We start from the raw sequence: 22234 nt of genomic DNA on the forward strand, positions 1-22234 counted from the left end.
TGAAACCTTCTCTCTCATCCGACTTCCCTAACAGAGGACTCAAGACATTGATGAACCGCTCCCACCACGAACAACAACCATCAAAATTCAGGCACAACAGCAGCAAATTGCCTTTCCTCAGAGTGGCCCTGAGATTAAGGACACCACAACAATTATGATTGCATCCAAAGAGAAAATGGAACGCTCCAAGGCAGTGAATTCAGGTGTGTTTGCTGTCTGCAGTAATCTCTCTTTACCCAAGAGCTTCGTGACGGGGACTTATGGTAGAGGCTGTGCCTGCTATCATTAGCTTTCCAACCCATGTTGAAAACATGGCGCCAGTGTATTCAGCTGCTGGTTTTAAGGGAAGGTTCTTGGAATTCCAGTCTCTGTCCCTGAGCTTAATTTCTTCATCTTTTATTTGTAGCAGCTGTAGAAACCAAACTCGGCAAGAACAGGACTGAGGCTGAAGTGAAGCGATACTCGGAAGAAAGAGATCGCTTGGAGAGGGAAAAAGAAGAAATCCGCTCTCAGCTGGCACAACTACGGAAAGACAGAAGGGAGCTGAAAGAGATGCTGATAAGCTGCACAGGTAAACAAATGCCTCTCATTTCCACTTCGTTTTCAGAGATCAGTGGAACGGGGCATATTGTTTTGGTCTCATGTGCTCCATTGACATGTAATCTGCTCTGAAAAGCCTCCACTTGGGGGGGGGGGAGGGCTAGTTCAGCAGCCACCCTCTTGCCTGCCACCATCATCTGAGGAGACAGACAGGTAATGGGGAAGGGAGCACACTGCCCATCTACTGTTAGATTTCCACTTGCATGTGCTTCTTCCCTCGGCAGACAAGAGCCTTTTGCCCACACTGGAGCAAAAACTGAAGGAAATAGAGGAGGAGTGCAAAAAGAAAGAAGATCAGCGTGTGGACTTGGAGCTGAGCCTCGTGGAGGTGAAGGAGAATCTCCGGAAAGCAGAGTCTGGGCCTGTTACACTTGGCACTGCGGTGGACACCACACACCTGGAGAACGCAAGCCCTAAAGTACGTAGGGGGCTGTTTATAATCGGCATCTTTAGCAGGGTCCTTTTCAGCAAAGCAAAGCAGCTGAAGCCAACAGCTGGTTCAAACTGTGCATGATGCAGAAGATCCATGGTTGCATTTTTGATGTGTTTTGTAAAGCTCAAAAGGCAATTTGGTGGGTGGGCAGGGGGCTCAAAATAGCAGCACTGAGGAAGGAGGGGCTTAATGCTTTTCTCCCACACTATTTTCCTAGCCAGAAGTGCACATGACCACTCTTGGAGGCTGGTAATAGCAATATGGATGCCTGTGTCTCCCAACAGCTAGGCCTAAATAGCATGTGGGGTTGACTGATACCTCAGCCATGATACCCCAAGGAGCCATATTGTCATGGAGCCATAGATCCAGTTACAGCAGGGATGAGGAACGTTGTTCAGTTTGAGGAATACACCTAGACTTACAGACTGCCACATAGCTATGAGTTTTATGCGTTGCCATCAGAAGTGGCTGCCGAGCCCCTCTCGTGTCACTGCCACGTCCTGCAACAGTCTTTGGGTGGAGCCAATTGTCAGCACAGTCAGGGCTGTGTGGGTTCCCCTTGGTGGGTGTGCCAGATTGCCTTTGCCAGAGCACCCTATGGAGCTCTGACCTTGCCACTGCTCTGCCCCACCTTGTCCTGGTACGCAGCAGTGCTGGAGTTGGGAGGGTGGCTTATAAATGTAGCACCTCATTGTCCGTTCCTGATAACAACAGATAAAGCAACATAATTAAAACCAAAAGCATAAAGTCAATAAACAGTGCCCAGAGGTAGATCTAATAAGCCATTAATAAACAGCACTTTTATTGCTGATGCTTTGTGATGATGGAATATGAGATCTTTAATGTTCGGCAAGAAGGGCTCTCTGACCTGTGCCTGATGAACTATTTTAGACAATTGTGTATGACCACAGCTATTATCTTTCCCCCATAAACACAGATGAAGGTTGCCAACCCTATGAATGGCACAGAAAACTCGCCTGTCAATTCAGCAATGGCACTAAAAAACCGGCCTTTATCTGTCATGGTCACAGGGAAAGGAACAGTTCTACAGAAAGCTAAGGTAAGACATGTAGCAAGAATGCCTGTAGTGCTTATTATGGCAAGAATAATTTGCCCATGGCCTATGGCATATTTAAAACTATTGGGGTTTTGGAAAGAAATATATAAAGATAAGGATAAGCCCTCAAGTGGGGCCTATTTTTCCATTTTTGTTTTGCAGGAATGGGAGAAGAAAGGTGCTAGTTAGGAAATCCTAGCACCAATAATGGACTCAATATTAGAAGTGGCCATTCGTGGACTACAGGATTCTCTTGCAAGTACAGAATGGTCTAGATGAGGTAAAGCATGGCCAGCTGTACACCAAGAAATAATGGATGGACCAGGGTCAGAACCCAACATGGCCTTCATCAGACTAAGGAATTTGCTCCTTTTTTAGCAGAGGAGTGCTGTGCAGCTGAGAGAGTTAACCCAAGTGGAAACCTTGCTTTTAACCCGGCCAATGTACATAATGATGCCTTTGTGTATTTCTATTTTGGTGTTTTACTGTTGTCCAATCCAGGATTTGTTGTTAGCAATAGAACAGCAAGGACTGAATTCTTGCCAGATCTGTTTAATGGTCTTCTGATACACCAGGGCCTGGGGATCACGGAGGTAAATTCAGTTTCCTGAGCTAAAATCCTGAAAGCTGATTAAGTAAATACATGTCTCTGTGTCAGACTATTCTGTTGGAGAAGAGCTGTTCCAACCAACGGAGACAATTTTGGCCAGGGAGACCAAGAGACACAGCTAAAAGGTATTATTATTGTTGTACACAATGCAGCCTGACTTTTCACAAAGAATTCCTGACCAAAAAACAAGTACAGCTCAGTGGAGGCTCATTTGTTAGGGCAAATGGGGGCAGTGTCCCACCAACCCTTAGCCAGTTCCCACCCACCTGCCTTCTTACTTTCAACCAGTCCAGGATGGCCCTGGCTGTGAACATTCTCCTCCTTAGCCTCAGTTCTGCCCTTGTAGCACTCAGGAGGATGGGGACAAAACTTAAAATTAGTTGGCTATGTCTTTCATTGGCTCTGGCACCACCTACTGTTGGCCTCCCATCCAACTAGTCCCAGTGGGTGACAACCACTGCTACAGCGTCTTAATTTTCAATGTTTAATGCTTGTACAAGGAAAGCCAGGGCTTTTTTCAGCCGGAACTCAGTTCCAGCACCTCTCAGGTGGGTGCCATTGCCAATATAAGAGAACAAGGGAGGTGTTCTTGGGCAGTTCTGGCATCTCTTTTTCTAGAAAAATAGCACTGAAGAGAGCTATTATCAGTTGTCGGCACAAGAGCAATGCACTGGGTTCACAGGTGACTAGACATTCCAATACCCACAGACAACTCCTGTGATTAAGAAGGGCTTTCCAGTGGGCATAAGTAGCAGAGATATCTCATTATGACTAAGGATCTACACTTAAATGCTATAGATTAGAGGCTGTGCATGGATGGGAACTTAAATCTTTGTGGATTGGGGCCAGAAAGTCATTTAACGTAATTCTTTAGCCACTGCATCTGTCATTTGAGGAATAAAGGGGTGGAATCTTCTGTCCTAGCTTCCAAAATGTGATTAACTATGCTGTGGGGTGATTTGAATGCACTTTAGTTACTCTGGAATGCTTCAGGTTAATAATATACACGTAATAGTAGCGTGTAGGAACAGATGCCACATCATCGTATTCTGCACAATAGTTGGCATACTGTATGGAAGTTAAGTGCACAAAAGTGAAGGAGAATTTGTTTACCCAAGTATGGTGAATTTAATCATCCAAACATTTGGAAGAGTGGGGAATTCCACCCCTTTACCCTTGAATATATTCTTATCATTCTGTTTTCTGTAAACAAAAGTATAATTAGACCAAGGTAGAACTTGACTGAGCTGTGTTCCCCAAACCCAAGGAGATTAAATTATGTATATAAGGCAGAGTTAGGTGTGGACTCTGTGCCAAAAATGTCAGGTTCCTGAATTTTAACCTTGAATATGAATAATTTTTCAAAGCTAGCTGTATACAAAGGAAAGAATTTTTTATTAAATTGTTTGTGCTAACACAGTACTAAATGCTGTAAAGACCACAGGTGCTTGAGCTCAGTATCTCGCTATCCAAGGGCCTTTTCAGATGAACATTTTCTTGTGCAATAAATGTGCACTCCTGCTGGTCAGTCGCTGCAGGATCTCCAAACATCTTTCCCCAAACTACCTAGTTTATTATGAAAAAACAGCTTTCCCCCCTCAGCAGTAGAAGCGATATTTGCCCCTGGGGAAATACTGATAACATAGGGCAGTGTACAGCAATTGGTGTACTTTGATTTAATTAACTGCTGTGACTTCTAGGCACTGAGTGACTCCTGCTCTACTACTTTGCTGGGAGTTCTCATATTGCTCCAGAAATAGGTGGTGGGGTGGAAAGGAATATTCACACAGGATTTTTCATCCCACACCAGTCTTCTGCCATTTGTAAACCATCTCTCTCCCCCCACCCCGCTTTAGCTCCAAGATTCAGCCAAAATGGCTTGAGTCAAGCATGCGCCTAAGCAGGTACCCTGACAATCAATAAAAATTTGCTGTTTAACCATGTTTGCTTTCTTAGTATGTATACCCCATTGACTTGTGCCAGGTCAGCATGCATAGGATTGTAGTCTTAGAAGTACTTAATGCTGTCTGGATCATTGGGGCATCAATTGGAAAGGCCAGAAACTCACAAGGCGGGCACAAACCCTAGATCTGTGAGTATACATTTTCTCCTTTCTTCTTTTGAGAGGGAAACAATCTCCAGGGGGTTACTTCATATCAGGGGAGAACAGTTTCTTAAGTTTGCAGACAATATATCATTTAAGCTAAAAAGCCACCTGTGTAATGTAATCACCGTGTATTTTTAAAAAAACCAGGCTTTTTAAAACCACAGTACAAGCATATCCACTATCCACAGGTTACAGGCCCATCTGAAAGAGCTACACCATGTGTGCCACCATTCTGAAAGCAACAGGTATTTTACCATTTGTCATACAAGTAGCATCCACAGTTGTTGAAGTAATGGGTCTACATTGACCCTAGGAATTAATTGTGCCAGTGTGCGCCTTGTCACTGCCATTGTACATGTCTTGTGGTGTCTGTACTGCATTTGTCTCTCTTTGCTGGTGCAAGTGTTTAAGATGGGGGAATAAGGGCAGGGGAGGCTGAGGGGTCAATAAAGTTTTGGTCCTCAGGTGCCCTGACAAACTGGAAGCATCAAGGGGGAAGGTGCCAGAGGTGTACCCCAGCATCTGTGCCACAGATCTCATCCTGACACACAGCGCTGTGTTTGCTCCACCTCAACACTATAGCTGATAGTGGGGGAGCGGGCCAGGGACACAAAAAGTCAATATGTAAAGCAGGCAGTTTCAGACCCAAAGCGTTCACTTAACTCGCCATAGAATGAAGTTGTTACTGTGTTCCTAGCTAAAGATAATACTTTCTATTTGTTGTACATGTGTCTTTTCAATCCATTGTTATTTTAGAAAAGTTTTTTTTTAAATAAAGAAAAAGGTTGGCTATAATCTAAGCGTGCGTGTAAAAATCATTACATAGTCCAAAAAACAAGAGAGAAAAAACCAAGCAGTGCCTGTCTATAATGTTTAACTTTGCAGGCCCATATACAGCCAAACCTTTTTGCTGTGTGGGCATGTTAACATAATCCAAAACTCTCTTTGATGAAAATAAATACTCTCTGGGAGTTCAAAAAGGAGGGCGGAAAAACGCCCTTTTGTCCACTGGGGGGCCCTCTTAGAATGGAAAGTAAGTAGAAGCTGCTGCTGTTTTGTGTAGAAAGGCCAGTCTTATCTTTTACACAAATTTTCCCCTAATAAAAAACACTTCTCATCCAGCTTGCTCTGAAGGCTTGATTAAGCAGCCTAGGGAGGGAGCAGCCTACTGCAAACCTCAGGTTAAGAGAAAATTGCACAAACTCTTCTGATTACAAAACTCCAGCAGAGAAGCAAACTTTAGTGTCCATTTGCGGCTATGAAGAACCATCAAGCCTACTTGCAATCAGTGTTGGATGCTGTACATGCTGGGAAAAAGGAACTGTTGCAAGGGAAGGCTGAGCGCTGGAATGTCTTACGACTCCCAAAATGGGCAAAACTGGGTGCAGATGCTGCCTCAGATTTTCACCTTGTTCTAAATATTTTTGGGTGCCTACTGTTTCATCATTTTAGATAGGTTTGCTAGTGATGGATGCAATCTTAGCACTCTGAAATTTACTCTTTATTTTCAACCATTTTGACTTTGCTATCTGCCTCAATAGGAGAGCCAATATAATCAAAATGGGTGGATGCCCAACCTTAGAGTAGATCCAATGAAATAAATGGATTTTAGCCTGCTGCTTTCAGTGGGTCTATTCATACGGCATAAACTTTTTAAAAAAGGTATAATAAAAACACAAAACAACACTACAGCGCAGGAAGGTTAGAGTGGCATATAAGGGCACTGGGAGCAGAGTGGTGAAACTTGTCTTCGTACCTTGTTTGAATAGCTCAGCTGTGTCTATATTCCCTCTGCTCAGCTGTCCCAATATCTGCAGATAAACAAAAATACATTCCAAGAACTGAAAGCTACCCCTGCACTAGAGAACGAAACCTACTTCAGAAACCTTACATGTTTATATCCTTAACACAGATAAAATGTGGCAGGGCTGCAACTGGCAAAACTAAGAGCACTGCTTCAGCGAGATAAATAGAAAACTGATATGGATTTGGTGGTATAACAAACAAACAAACAAAACCCTCAATCCAGTAGATTCAACAGTTCAAAACAGCTTTATACCCATCTTAACCTCATATCCAACTCCTCTTATAACTGATCAGCATTTTCCCAAGTTATTTTTCACATTATGTTACTGCACGATGGAATGGCATAACTAAATGAAGCTGGTGCAGAAAGTCAAATGCTTATTAAATATTGCAACAGGTGAGCGGCTGATATGGTGCTTTAGAACTGCAAAATGCTTGTCAGGCCCAATTTAACAAGTTTTCTTCCTACAGACAGAAGATGCAGAGAGAAAAACAAACAACAACATACAGAGGACAACACAGAAAACAATTGAGCATGGCACAGGTACTGGGTGTTGGTTGTACCACAAGTGACGTACAACCAATAGCCAGAGCTAGCCAACAGATTGCTTTTGCAAGCACAGGTTGCATTCTGCAAAGGAAGCCATTCCTAATAAAGTGATGAGGTGGTGCCCGTTTTTCTAAATAGCTGCACACTGCTTAGTCAAACTGATAGAATTTATTTCAAAAGGATTCTTGCAACCAGTGGATTGGGAAGCTTGAAAATTGATTAGAAAAATTAATTGGAGAAAATGAGCCACCCTCATTTCCTCCACCTCAATCCAGGGGCAGATGGCAATTTAGCTGTGAGTGGACTTCATTCTGAGTTGGGATGTCAGACACAGAAGGGAAGTGCCTTTGGAGGGGGCTTCGCTGTGGAGATCCAATGGGAGAGCAGTGGACTTTGGCTATATATTAGTTTAAGGCTTAAACTTAAAGCTATCACTTTTTTTAACCTGCATATTTGTAAATAAATTCAAATAATTAAAAGAAGGCATAAGTCTCCAGTGACCTCCTTCCCAAGGAAGCAAAACCCAAGTAAGCACTGCATGCCTGGAACTTCTCGATGGTCAGTGAAATTCAGGCGTCTGTAAACAATATAAATCAAACCTTAGTCATTTTGCTGGTTTGATCTGAACTTTAGAATGGTACCAACTTTCCCAAGAATGTCCAATCCAGTACAGAAACCGAAATCTTCAGAGCTATGGAACTCACCATACAGAAGAGAGGCTGACCTTAAATGGTGAAAGTGTCAGTACAGCAACAATAAATATCTAATATCAACACAAACTAGATATTGGTCACCTCATTTGGCGTATCAGGAAGTGATTCTGTGCAAAACTCCTGTGCTTTGGGGAACAGCATTATTGCTTGCAAACGTTGACTGTGTTTCAGTTCTTTTGTACAATGTTTTCAGTAGCTGAAGATAGTCAGTGAGTCTCTGGAATTTGCCTTTTGGAATGCTTGCGAGATCGATACAGCTGCCGCCAGCCGCGTCGGTTTTGTGGAGCACGGACCATGGCTGGATGCATCTGTGAAGTGTCACCCCTCTGAATTCCTATATTAAAAATAAAGAATGATTGTTAACAGTCAAATATGGTTTTCCTACATACAAAAATGAAACATGAATTTCAAATGAAGCCTTTTCATTTTTCCAACATGTTGAAATGAGGCCTACAAATGTGTCTGTAGGTCTGTAGTGAAGTTGCTTCACTTAGTCCATTGACAACCTAGCAGGGACTAAAAAGGTCAACTTCAGATATATATCAGTTAACTCATTCAGCATTAATACTATCCATATTATGGCTACTCCCAACACCCAAAGACTTCACAAGTATATTTTTCAATGAGGATGGGTCTTGTTTGCACTGCTGATTATTAAGGTTTCTTCAGCAATCAAGTTCCATTTATCATGCTTCTGGCAATTTAGTAATACAATGCAGGGAATATTGCAAGGGGTAAGTTATGAGATCAAAAAGGAATCCCAGAAAACAATGATGTTTTACAGATAGATATGTGGGGGTGCAAGCAAATATGTGAGTACTCTTCTCTTTTGGTATTTGGTCTTGAGCATCCTAAAGGATGTCAGGAGCACCTTGCCTGGTGGATGCGATCTGCTTTGTGAGGCTGGTGTCACCTGTGCAGCAAGAAGCACATGCTCAAAGTGCCAACCTCATAGGAAGACAATTTTAGGCCTCCTCCTATGCTTCCTGATCCTTCCAAATAGGTCAATGCAGAAAAGAGGCATTGCACATGCAGAGCGCCTCTTGTTCAGCAAAACAAATACAGTGCGCACTACATGCTAGGTTGTTCTGCTTTTGCTGTAACAAGCTGACTCTTTTGGAATGAGATCCAACAAGATCTTAGTGAAAGAGTGTGCCAATTAAACCTAAGAAATATATGGGTTTAAGAAGATTGCAGTGAGTCATTTAAGATTAGTATTTGTGAAGAGAACAAGCCAAAAGTACATTTACCAGTCAACCGTAAAATTTGATACTATGAAGCTTATTTAATTTCCCCGCCCTCCCTTTTTCAGCATACTTTTAGGAATGTGATCTAAATGGAAATGAATTGACTTTATCTGGGGCAAAGGTACGGAGCAAGTGGATTCTTCAGGGATCATTTGTTTCAGATGGGGACAATGAATCTAAATGAGGGAGGAGCCCTAAATGCCTTTTGGCTACTGTACTTTGATGCTTACTGTTTTCACAGTGAGGTCCTACCCAGCCTTGGCACCGACACCAGTAGCTGCCATTTCCAGAAACACAAACTCCATCATTCATGCAGGGGTTGGGTTTGCAGAGGTTTGCTGGCTTCTTGGCCTCTGCAACAGACAAAAGAAAACAACAAGTCATGTTGACTGACAGGCGCAAGAAGAAAGAAAGAAATCGAAGCTTTCTTAATGCCGCAGGATTCCAGTTGTTCTGTGGAGATGGAAATCAGTGAACACATCTCCTGGTATTGCAGAAACGCCTTACAGCCTTAGAAGAGGGAAAGTCTCACACCTAGGACAAAGCTATACATTGAGTGCATTACTTAAATTTCACACAGCCAAAATCACAGCTGAAACTTTTTTGCTAGAATTAGGGATGCCAGCGTCCTGCTCCAGAACTTTCTACAGACCCTCCTCAACTCACAATTACTGTTCCTGGTCCCCATTTGTGCCATCACATGCTCTTCCTTCACACACAGGATCTGACAGTACATCACCTTACCAATCATTAAATAAATGACTAAGCTGCAGCTCTTCAAAGACTACAAGTTCAGTCTCATCTTGAGTTGTTTTGTAAACAAAGCACACTAGCCCGTGAAAGACCAGTTAGTCCTTTTGCCATTCACCACAAGCAATCCCTGTTTGATGTGTTAAGAATACGCACTAATCTTGGATGAACAATGGCTTAAAAGGTGAAACAGATAATCAGACACATGGCAAATACTGATTTGAAGATGGTTTAAACTAAACACGAAGGGGAAGAAGTGTTTAATGTGGCTTCTTTTCAACTTCAAGGAAGGGGGGGTTAGGCATATGTGGTTGTTAGGTAGTGCTGAGGTAGATCTTATTTTTCTTCTTCTTTTTCTCAGAAGTATGCTTACATCAGAAAAGGTAGCCCTGAAATCAATTGGCATTTCAAATTCAAGAACTAAATATGGCTCAAGTTTGGAAATGTCCAAACTAGCGCTGGAATTTTATTGCACTGATATTTCAAGTAATGTACTTTACTGGTACTTGATATGTACAATGCACTTCTAATTCACTGTAAATTGATATTTAGCCAGCCCCTTCGGACACTTGATATTGGTGATAAGCCAAGAAACAAATGTGAATTCTAAAAAATAATAATATATGATTTATTATGATAGAAGTAACAAGCCTGTAGTCCTTTCAGATGTTAAGACTCCAACTCCCATCACCCTGGACCATCACAAATTGAATACTGGGAGCTGTAGTCCAATAACATCTGGAAGGCTGCAGGTTAGCATCCCCTGGTTTATGGGCAGATGCAGGGAAAGAAGGGCTGTCTCCAGGTAACGCTGGGCAATGGGTTATCTGAAATAATAATAAAATGAAGGTATTAATAAAGAAATGTGGTTTTATTGTATACAGATACAACCATGAAGTCAAAATAATCATCTTACCATCACATATTCTTTCAAGGATAAGTTCTTCATTATTTTTTAGCTCTTCATAGGAAGGAATCCTCAAGAGATTATTGTGAGAACCTGCAATCCTCAGCAATGAGCTCACTTGAACTTGTTCCATCCCAATAACCAGTAGCGATACGTCATTATTACGTAGCTGTTGAGCTGGGACAAGGGCATCCTCCACTCCAGCTCCACTTGTGACCACCACCACAATCTTCTTCACACCAGGCCTGGCTCCTTTTTGGACAGTCATGAGATCGTCATAAATATGGAGCAAGGAGCTGCCAACCGAGGCAGAGCCGCCTACAAAGGGAGCTTGACTGATGGCTTCGTGGAGATCTGAGCTGGTCACGTGTGTGTCCAGCCCAAATGTGGTGTGAGGCCTTTTCCCAAAGACAACAAGGCCTACCTGAGTCACATCCCGATTGATGTCAAACTGGAGAGAGAGGCTGCTGACAAAGGTTTTCAGCTGCACAAAGTTATTCCTTCCAACAGAAGCTGAAGAGTCCAAAGCAAATACCAAGTCCACAGACTGAGATGGGCAGCCTAAGGAAGGAAGGAAGGAAGGAGCAGCATTAAGCTTCTGAGAAGATGGCTCAATAGTCTGAATAGCTGGAAGGCATCTAAAACACAGTCAAATGAAAGGGAATGGTATTTGCATAAGGTCATATAGACATTAGTTTGGGCTAAATTTAGAAAGGCAGGAGTCTTAGAACAGCAGATTTCTTTTGAATTGTAAAAATTAAACGGCACTGAGCAAGCAGTAAGGTGAGGCAAAGCCAGTGCTAGAATATTGGATCACATTCAAGTTCCTGCTTGGTTCTGAGGCTCACCAAGGTGAGCTTGGGCCAGCGACCACCTCTCAGTCTAACCTACCTCACAGGGCTGTTGTTAGAATTAAAATGTATGCCAGCCTGAAGCCACTGAAGGAAGGGAGGGAGAAAAATGTAACAAATATCAGAATAAACCCAACATTTAGTTCATTTCTAAATAGTTCAGTCAAACTAAAACAATCTTCTAAATCAGGCATTCCCCAAACTCGGCCCTCCAGATGTTTTGGGACTACAACTCCCAGCATCCCTAGCTAACAGGACCAGTGGTCAGGGACGATGGGAACTGTAGTCCCAAAACATCTGGAGGGCCGAGTTTGGGGATGCCTGTTCTAATTAGTTAACTCATAATTTGCTTAGAAAAACTATAGACGTTTCATCATCTTAGAAGGTATAGATAAAGATCTGAATCAATTCCCTCTGATCAGCAAAGGCCTTGGAAGCATTCACTAGCACCACCTTCTCAGAATTTGTTCTGAAGAAAAGCTCAGCTAAGCCTCTGAGATGGCTTAGCAAATAGCAGATCCATTTTGATTGCAGGCAACTAGACTTGATTAACTGTTCAGAAGTGATGCCTTTTGTTCCCATTTTCCATCATACATCTTCAAGTATGTATCAGAATATACCAGTGCCTCTTTAAGTCATACATGCAGGTACTGATTTATGGACACAATGTGTTCCCAGGAAATTGTTTGTTAGGCAAGTGGTCACATAAACAAGTCCACGATTTCTATTATTTCCTATGGAAACACTTCCAATGTGCAATTTGTCCACTCTTTTCATAGTTTTGTCAGATTTTTTCCTGGCCTCGGATTCATCTGATCTTGCTTTTCCTTCCCTCTCTCCATAGCTCCTGCCTGAAAATAGCTGCTGGGATGATGACCAGCAAATCACAAACAAAAAACCCAAACCGAGTAAGGAAATTGGCTGTTTGAATAAGTGAATCTGTGGAGCATATAGTGAGGTTTGGGCAGAATTCTTTAAGTGCAGATAAGTGAATTTCTGGATAGCAAGTATGTGGATAGCAGGACCTGACAGCCAATAGTAGATGCTGAGATACCAAATGATAATGCTTTCTTACCTAGAACCCTTACCTTGGCTGTCTATGCTGCATATTTTCCTTTGTAGTTCAGGAATCTTGTTGAAGAGATCTTGTGGGGATGAGTAGATCAGTGTCCACTTTGGATTCCCTGTAATATTATCCAGCTCTGCTTTCAAAGATTCACTGCCAATTCCAATGAGGAAGACATCTTGGCCTCTGCTGTACTTAGCTGCCTCTGCCACCGAATCATGAGCATTTGAATCCGTGAGCAAGACGACCACACGTGGGAGGTCATCGGGTGTATCAGCAAAGACTGGGCCGCTCTTAAAGCCATGCTGTGTAACGTACCGCAAAGCTTTGCCAGTCAAGGTGCTTCCTCCACTGAACTGCATGGAATCAACAGCCTTCACCAGACTGAGCACATCTTGGTGGCCTCCAATGCCGACGGCCATTTTGACATCGTTGCTGTACTGGGCCACACCCACATTCCCTGGGCTCTCTCTACTCCACACGGCTTGGAGAAACCTCTTCAGGAAAGCTTTATAGCGCAAGAAGCCTTCGAGGGTGGTACTGGATGAACTGTCCACCAGGAAAAGAAGGTCTACGCTGCATTCTAGACTCAGCTTGGGTGCTGGAAATTTTGTTTAAAAGTATTAAGGGTTAAGAAGTCCAAATAAAAACATAACATGAAGTTTCTAATTGGGAGTAGAGTAGCCTGTTGAAATCAGTAAGCTATGATAATTTAGGCTTGCCAACTTTTAATTACAATAACATTCACCCCAGGCCAGGGTAGGATCTATCCACAGTGGCGAGAATGCAGAATCCTGAGCCTTGCTCCCAATCTCAGTATAAGCAGAATCTGCAGAACCAATTAACAAACGAAGAGCCACTAAGGACTCAGCTATATTAGTTTTTTAAAAAGCGTTTTAAAAGTGTTGTGACACCAGATGGCACTGTAGAGTTCCATCTTTCGCCAACGTGATTTCCCATTATGTGGTTCACAATGCGTTTTTCTGAAACCATCTTTTTGAAGTGTCTTAGATCCAGCCTAAGATATGCAGGAATGAATTGCTTGATCCATGTCTTCATAGAAATTCCTAGCAAAAATAACACTTGCTCTCCATAACAATATTCTGTCTATAGAGCCAATTCAAGAGCGGCCTGCGATTTTGAATGCTGCACTTCCTTTTAACAGCCTCCCCAATTATTTGATGTTTGCTGCCTTTTGCAGACATGCCAACACTTTGGGTGTGGAGAAATAAGCAGCAACGACAGGTTGGCTGCAAAGACATAAAGCAAAGCTAACAGCACTATCTTATACATGTCTGCTCAGAAATACGTTCCAGTGAGTGTAATTGGGCTTGTTTCCAGGAAGACTGGCTTATAATTGACACCAGGCAGGCGCCTTCACAGTACTCTTTTCGGTGACTGCTAAAAACGTTTTTTAGGCAAGCCAATCCAGACATATAAACATGATTTAATCTGGTTTTTAGCGTAGCATTGATTTTAATTATTTTTTAAAACAATTTAAAGATTTGTTTTTAACTGATAATTTTAATGTTTTAAACCACTTTGAGGTTTTCTTCCAAGCAAATTGTGTGTGCGTGTGTGTGTGTGATGTAAATAAAAACAAATAATTAATTGCAGCCTGAATGTCCTGAAATTGTCATCAAGAATCTTCAGATCCTTTTCCTAATTATACTAACATGGAAGTAATTCCCATTAACCTTGATGGGACCTATTTCCCAGTGAATGTGATTAAGATTACAGCTTTCACCGTGGGCTCATATAGACTTCTTTTTGTGCCCTATTTCTAGGCACAGGTCTGGACTTTAAAGCTCTGTGTCCAAGCAGTTATTTTTTCGTGCCACTGCTTTCGCCAGGAAAACCTGCATTTTACTGCTGAATTGGAGCAAATGGCAATCCACACAAAACCCATTTGCTGTTTGCTCTTATTCAGCAGTAAAACACATGTTTTCCTGGGGAAAGCACAGGGGCAAAAATAAAATAAAATCGCTCAGATCCAGAGCTTTAAAGCCCAGACCTGTGCCTAGAAACATGGCGCAAAAGGAAATCTGGATGAGCCCCATGTCTCAGTCACCAGAAACAAGCAGTACCAAAAAAAAAACCTTCCTCTGAAATGTTTTGTTTAGTAAATTGAGTCTCTTAACCCTTATCCTTTTCTCCTCTTCCCTGTTATAAAACAAAAATAACAACAACCAGAACTGTTACAGGAAACTGAGTGATGTTCGTGACACATTAAAAAACAGCAACCTCAAAGCACTGGTGCCTAAGATGAAAAGGCATACCGCAATTAGCATCTCCTCCAAAGCCAACTGGGCAGACACAGTGGTATCCTTCTAATCCCTGCTGAATGCATGTGCCTCCATTCTGGCAAGGATGAGAACCACAAGGATCTAAAAGAAAACAAATCAACAACCAGGAAGGAGAAAGACAAGGGTACCCATTTAATTTTTTAATCAATGATTATAGAGCCTTTCTTCTTGTTGTTAAGTTGTAATCAGGACCGAGCTCTAGGAAAACTCAGGCACAGTTCACACGGCATCTAAGCAGAGTATTTAACCCCAAGATCCCTTTTTTGTGTCTAGCGAGAGCGTATCTTGCCTTTTAGAAAAGCAAGATAGACTCTGGAACACAGTAAAAGGGTCTTCGTTTGACACTCTTCTTATAAACTAGGCTTCTCCTGTTTCCCTCTGTTGGCAAACAGAATGTCTATTAATTGGGGCACCACCTTATTTTACCCCATTTTAAAAAAAAAATTTCTCTCTCTTTTTTAATTGATTATACCGATACCAACACAGACAACACTCACAAAACAAACTAACAAAAAGATACTACAACTACAAATGCAAAGCAGATGTTACAGATACATCCCTAATTCAGTTCTTATTCATTTCTATTTGACTTCCTTCATCCTCAATGCAGGTCCAGTTGTATACTTAGTCAACTGTTTCTTTCTCAGTTCCTCTTCTCTATTTTCCTCTTTATCTTACATTCTTACACCATAATTTGTTTTGTGGAAATTGGTCAAGACAAGTCCAGGTATTAAATTAATACCTCATTATTTTTCATTTTGAAATGTATCTTACCTGGGCATGTGGTACGGTAGCATCTAGAAGGATACTTGATGAAGGTGTTCCTCCAGCTTAATTAGAAAAGCCAGTATATAAAAAAGTAAGATTGGGATAAACTTTAGTCTATGAAATAGAAGTTGACAACTTTCAGTTTGGTTAATGTATTAAATACACAATCTTATGCACGCCTAGTCAGAAAGCTTTGCAAAAATAAAGCCGATGGAAAAGCAAAAAAAACAAGGCAGCAGAGATTTCACTACTGATGTCTCTAAACTCCATGCCACCCTCTTACGTTTACTTACACCAGGGGTAACCAATGTTGTGGCCTTGAGATGCTGGACTCCAACTCCCATCCGTCCCAGTCAGCAAGGCCAGTAGACAGGGACGATGGGATCTGGAGTCCAACAGTGTCTAGCTGTATAATCGCTGGCTCCGCCCCCATACACACACACTTGCTGTAACCCCAGAGAAGTACATCTTTAAAGTATGCTCTTCATTTACATAAATCTATGTAATAAATTATAATAATAATAATAAATTTTATTTATATCCCGCCCTCCCCAGCCGAAGCCGGGCTCACGGCGGCTAACAACAATAAAACAGTACAAAAGTACAACACAAACAACACTCTAAAATCATTCATTATAAAATTAATTCAAATCAAACCACTGGCAACCATTGGGCCAGAGCACCACGAAGATCGCCGAGGGAGGGAGTCAGGCTGTGCCCTGGCCAAAGGCCTGGTGGAACAGCTCTGTCTTGCAGGCCCTGCGGAAAGATGTCAAGTCCCACAGGGCCCTAGTCTCTTCTGACAGAGTGTTCCACTAGATCGGAGCCACATCCGAAAAAGCCCTGGCTCTAGTTGAGGCCAGCCTAACCTCTCTGTGGCCTGGGACCTTCAAGATGCTTTTATTTGAAGACCGTAAGTTTCTCTGTGGGACATACCAGGAGAGGCGGTCCCGTAGGTACGAGGGTCCTAGGCTGTATAGGGCTTTAAAGGTTAAAACCAGCACCTTAAACCTGATCCTGTACTCCACCGGGAGCCAGTGCAGCTGGTATAGCACCGGGTGAATGTGATCTCGCAGCAAAGACCCCGTAAGGAGTCCCCCTGCAGCATTCTGCACCCGCTGGAGTTTCTGGGTCAGTCTCAAGGGCAGCCCCATGTAGAACGAGTTACAATAATCCAGCCTGGAGGTGACCATCGCGTGGATCACAGTGGCTAGGTCAGGGCGAGAGAGGTAAGGAGCCAACTGCTTAGCTTGGAGGAGATGAAAAAATGCCGCCTTTGTTATAGTTGCAATCTGCGCCTCCATGGAAAGGGAGGTGTCGAAGATTACACCCAAACTCTTAACGGACGGTCTGGCACTAATTGCGCCCCCACAAGAGATGGGAGTTGCCCCCCCCAATCCCATATCCTCCGTCCCAGCCACAGGACCTCTGTCTTCGAAGGATTTAGCTTCAACCGTCTCCCACGTAACCATCCAGCCACAGCTTCCAGACATCTGGTCAGTGTGTCTGGGGCCGAGTCAGGATGGCCATCCATCAACAGATAGAGTTGGGTGTCATCGGCATACTGATGGCAACCCAGCCCAAAACTCCGGACAAGCTGGGCGAGGGGGCGCATAAAGATGTTGAAAAGCATTGGGGAGAGAATCGCACCCTGAGGCACTCCACACACCAAGGAGTGGCGCGATGACAATTCCCCCCCCAAGCGCCACCCTCTGTCCCCGACCATGTACTACGTAAGATATGCCAACTTCAGAATTCTGTTGGCCTGCTCATAAAAATTTGCTCTTTTCAAAGCTATTTTATTTCTTTACTTCCCACGATGCGTCAGTCAAGATATGTGTGTGTGCTATCACAAGCCGGTTTCCTCCCACCATCCCTAGCTAGTTCCCAAGGTAGATTTCTCATAGAGGAAACAAGTGGGGGATGCGGGGGGGGGAGGAGCTGAAAGGAAATACTACATCTTTTAAAACTTCTTTATATACAGAAACAAAACAAAACTACAAAAGGCTCAAAGATCTGTTTTCCTTTCCAAGTCCTTTCTCAAATATTTCTCTTAGGGGTACAAGCCCTTCTTATAAAGATTTGAGCATGCAACTACTTCCTTTTACAGGCATTTGACATTACTTATCTTGCATAATTTTAGGATATATCCTCAACTCAGCATGCGGGGAATTTTCTTGTTGGACCTGCTGCCCCCGAGCTGACAATATAGCCCTGTGTTTGCAGACTTTGGGCTTCGCATTGGCTGCAATATGAGCAGAGGCTATTTCCTGCCAGTGATTGAGCCTTCGCCCCATATCAGGGATGATCTTATAGCACTGTCAAAGGAGCAAGACAAGAGAAGAAGTGTTTCTTCCAACCAAGAGGCATGAAAAACATCCGGAGAGGCCTCGGTTGCGTACTAGGGCCAGCCGTGAGAGTTCTGGGCCTGGCTCTTTTTCTACCTCAAGGAAAGTAATCCATTGTGACACTGGAGGGAATTCAGGAATACAAAGATGTGCCCTGCATCTGAATCAAGAGATACTGTGTTGATTTCCAACTATAACTGGACTCAGCCAAATCTTTCTGCCTCTCTATCTCTCTTTTTTTATTCAAATGCAAAAATCTGCTGGAGACACTAGCTTCCAGGTGCTGTTGTGGATGTAGCCTTGCTTGGAGTGTTTGAAACCCATTTTATTGTGTGACGGGCTCCATTGCTCCTGCCTCTCCCCCACTTTTTTAAACGTCATTTTTAAAACTTTCCTTAGAGGCCAGCAGGACAGGACAGTGCTGAGCTCCTGCCCAGCCATCACCTTCATTTCCCTAGGGCACCTATACATATAGATTTCATTGATCCCCACTGGGGTTTAAAGGGGCAGCACACAGCTGCTGACTCACTTGTAAAATGGGCAGAGCGACGTGTGCACGGCATTATTGCTCTTCGACCCCTTCCAGCAAAAGTAGTTTCCAACAAACTCTTTGACTCTCTCGAGTGTTTTGCGTTCGCAAGAGTGAGATTCAGCTCCACAGCCTGGGGCAAGGAGAAAATGGTCTCAAGAGTAGGCATTCATTGCCTGAGATCGAAAACTTTATGCACCCCCCCAAAAGGGAGCACAGCAAAACATTAAGAGCACATTATTTACATGAAAAGGCTTTAGATTTCATCCCTGGCATCTCCCGCTGAAAATATCAGATAGCAGGTGACAGGAAAGCCCTTTGCCCGAGACCCTAGGAAGCCACTGCCAGTCAGAGTAGAAAATACTGGGCTAGATGGACAAACCGCTTGAGCTGATATGAGGCAGCTTTCTGTCTTTCCTGGACACTTGCTTTTCTGATAGCAGTGGCAGGAAAGCCAACCACCATTTTGAATTTCCAACAATACACCCAAATACTTGATGTAGCTACTGCCATGGGGTAAAACTGGGGAATCAACAAGGTGGGCAGTGGAGGGAAGGGAAACACAGGACACTTGGCTAGGTAGCACCCCCTCTCTAACTTGAAGCCCACCCTAGGCATTGCCCAGCCTTCTGTATTGCTTGCTGTGATATACAATTATAAAGGGTCAAACTACACCTAATAGGCATTGCATTGCATGGAACAAACTCTGGGTTTTTGCTGTTGCTGTTAATTAAATTAAGAGGTGTAGGGTGGGGCGGAAGTACAATTCCTACCATAAATACAGTGTGTATTGAGGGGGAGCTTACCTCTTGCCTTCCCAACCCCAATCTACAAGGAAACTGCCCCTCTCCCATGGCAAGGGCTTCAGATTAAAAGTATTGGGGGACGACTTCTCCTCACTGTACAACGTGTTGCATCCAATGCTGCTTTTCCGCTTCCACAATGGAACTTCCCTTCCTCTACTTGGCAACCCCCCGCTCACTTCCTTAAAATCTTCTCCAGAAGGTTGGAAAACAGATTTTGGGAGGGCAAGTCCCTTGGCTCAAATGGAACTCTACCTGCGCAGTGTTGGATACAACCCGCGACATTTACAGCAGGACCAGCATCCCACCACACTAATGGTTTAATTATCAAAAACTGAAGACATTGCTACACGCTCTACAGTAAATTTAACACGCAGCTTAATTCTCTTAGGCGTGTGCAGGGATGGAATGGCCGTGTATGAGGCACCACTGCTGGAGAGTCTCACTTGCTGCCTTCAAGCTCTCAGAAACAGGCAACCCTACAGGCAAATAGCAGCTCTACCCTTAATCACCAGACTTTGAAGCTTCTCTTTCTTTCTTTCTCCCTCTCTGTCTGGAATTTCTCTTCCTTCCTGCCTTCTGATAAACAGAAAGAATGCCCTAGATTAGAAAAGCAGCCTGGAGGGAGGAAGGATAAATGAGGCTTTGGGTCCAGGAACACCCCCCCCCCCGCTGAACGTGACAGCTAGTGCCTAAACAAAATAGATGGCAAGACTTGTTTAATCAGTGTGCAGACAACTAAAAACCATTTTTACCTGGAAATGCAGCGCTGCAGATGGCAGACTCTGTAAGGGTGGTATATAAACCATTGGAGGCGTCATCAGCATCTTCGGCAAAGAGGATGTGCCATTCGGCCGGCTCACTGGCTAGTGCCTGCAGTTCTTCCCATCTGCACAGCAATAATTCAGCACAACAAATAAGGCACTGCAGCATGGCAACAACGTAATGGCAATGGGTGTCATAATTAACGGGCTATTTAAAAGAGCATGATGCATGTATAGATGTGTGTGAAACTGAAGCCCAATAGCAGCCGTTGCTCTGCTGTAGTTACATTTTCCAAACACAAATGTTCTTTTTCCATTCTTACCACATTTGCTTTAACAAAAGATTTTCCAACACACACCCTTGCCACTATACCAATAGAAAAAGGATGCACACAAACGTACACCTTGGAGCTTTATATGCACGCTTAATGCAAGGAAAGGGAAGGACCTTTTTGATAGTGGCTCCTGTGGAGTTGGCTCCCCACTGAGGTGTGCCTGGCCTCTTCATAATGCTCTTTTAGAAAGCAAGTCAAGACACATGCCTTTTCCATGCTTTTGGAGGAGGCATAGGAGTCCAGGTTTTTTTTTTTAAGGCAAATTTTCTTATAGACTGGTGGATAATTTAATGTTTTTGGTGTGTGTGTGTGTGTGTGTGTGTGTGTGTGTGGTTATGGAATTGTTTTGGTATATTTTATTTATTATATTGTTGTTTTCTTCATTTATTGATGTAAACCTCTCTGGGGCCTACAAAACTCTGGGATACAAAACTCTTAAATAAGTGCCTAAAACTCTCCCTAGCGATGGGTTTCTAGCATGTGGACCACCACTTTCTCTTCAACTCTCTAGCCTGATAAATATCACTTCCACTGCAAGCCTTTTCTTCAGTCACTGGTAGTCAATAAGTAATGGAGCACCCCTGGTTTCTTCCCACTCTAGACTAGAGGATAAACTTACCTTGGGAAGCTGACTCCCACAGCAAACACAGCAATCCCCCTTTCTTTCAACTGCTTGGCTGGCACTGCCACATTGCCCTGAGATCTCCCATCAGTTAGGATTATAAGGATCTGAGGTATGGATGAGTTTCTGCCCCCAGAGAATCCTTTCCGAAGAATGTATTTCAGAGCAAGTCCTGTTTCTGTTCTCCCACCTCTGAGTTAAACAGAAGAAGAATGGGGATAAGTTAACACTGCTCTCTGCTTTGTTTCCAATAGAAGACCTGTCATTTGCTCAGGGAAAATGCTAGAATACAGAATATTGTTTGTTTGGAAAGTCAACAGGTGATGGAGACTATTAGTGGAATAAAGCAGGGCTGTATTACATAAGTAAAAACAATCTTGATAAAATAGGTGCAACATACACAAATATGCTGTTTGAGAGCAAAAAGAGAATGCATTCCACCTTTCCAGCAGGCAGGACAGCAAAGAGGAGCAAAAAATGTTTTGAGATGGTGCACGTTCCTCTTAAATGTAATTTCTACTTCATTCTTTTCTCCTTTCCCTACTGACTGTATAGGCAACAGACATTATACATTGCTTTGGAGTCAAGTAAGTCTTATGCGGGAGGCAGTGGAAGACAGGAGTGCCTGGCATGCTCTGGTCCATGGGGTCACGAAGAGTCGGACACGACTAAACAACTAAACAACAACAAGTCTTATACAATAACCCATTACTATCAAGTGGGGGTAAACTACACATTACATATGTACAGTCATAGCTCAGGTTGCAATCGCTGTGGGTTGCGTGTTTTCGGGTTATGGACATGCTGAACCCGGAAGTACCAGAATGGGTTACTTCTGGGTTTCGGTGCTTTGCGCATGCGCAGAAACACTAAATCACACTTTGCACATGCGCAGAAGTGCCGAATCGCAGCACTGTGGTTTGCCAACGTGCCTCCCACATGGATCACGTTCGCAACCCGAGGTTCCACTGTACAATGAAATCCAATGGGCCTTCTACCACATGAGAAAACCCTACAAGCTTCTGCGGAGGAACATCAGCACTCTCCGCACACCACTTCTCT

At 43.3% G+C, this 22234-nt stretch overlaps 2 protein-coding genes across 8 annotated transcripts in view; one reads left to right on the plus strand and one right to left on the minus strand.

The window, feature by feature from the left end:
• AFAP1L2 (actin filament associated protein 1 like 2) overlaps nucleotides 1-5317 on the plus strand; it is a 71287-nt gene extending 65970 nt beyond the window's left edge. The window contains exons 15-19 of the mRNA XM_053389143.1: nucleotides 35-203; nucleotides 407-571; nucleotides 825-1018; nucleotides 1971-2093; nucleotides 2253-5317. Coding sequence (XP_053245118.1) covers nucleotides 35-203; nucleotides 407-571; nucleotides 825-1018; nucleotides 1971-2093; nucleotides 2253-2279 — 678 coding nt within the window. The 3' untranslated portion in view covers nucleotides 2280-5317. The remainder of the gene's footprint in view (nucleotides 1-34; nucleotides 204-406; nucleotides 572-824; nucleotides 1019-1970; nucleotides 2094-2252) is intronic.
• A 978-nt stretch (nucleotides 5318-6295) lies between these two features.
• Nucleotides 6296-22234, minus strand: part of VWA2 (von Willebrand factor A domain containing 2) — a 36234-nt gene continuing 20295 nt past the window's right edge. For 4 of the 7 annotated variants that reach the window (XM_053389148.1, XM_053389147.1, XM_053389146.1 and 1 more), the window contains exons 7-15: nucleotides 21170-21364; nucleotides 20207-20340; nucleotides 18649-18781; nucleotides 15778-15833; nucleotides 14977-15084; nucleotides 12720-13298; nucleotides 10790-11341; nucleotides 9354-9476; nucleotides 6296-8210 (exon numbers count right to left, since the gene is read on the minus strand). In XM_053389148.1, the coding sequence (XP_053245123.1) occupies nucleotides 8083-8210; nucleotides 9354-9476; nucleotides 10790-11341; nucleotides 12720-13298; nucleotides 14977-15084; nucleotides 15778-15833; nucleotides 18649-18781; nucleotides 20207-20340; nucleotides 21170-21364 (2008 nt within the window). In that variant the 3' untranslated portion in view covers nucleotides 6296-8082. Of the gene's footprint in view, nucleotides 8211-8253; nucleotides 8383-9353; nucleotides 9477-10789; nucleotides 11342-12719; nucleotides 13299-14976; nucleotides 15085-15777; nucleotides 15834-18648; nucleotides 18782-20206; nucleotides 20341-21169; nucleotides 21365-22234 lie in introns of those variants that run through there. The other 3 variants (XR_008330614.1, XM_053389149.1, XM_053389150.1) reach the window with 3 other exon arrangements.

Source organism: Podarcis raffonei, chromosome 5 (genome assembly GCF_027172205.1).
Source record: "Podarcis raffonei isolate rPodRaf1 chromosome 5, rPodRaf1.pri, whole genome shotgun sequence".
Taxonomy (NCBI): domain Eukaryota; kingdom Metazoa; phylum Chordata; class Lepidosauria; order Squamata; family Lacertidae; genus Podarcis; species Podarcis raffonei.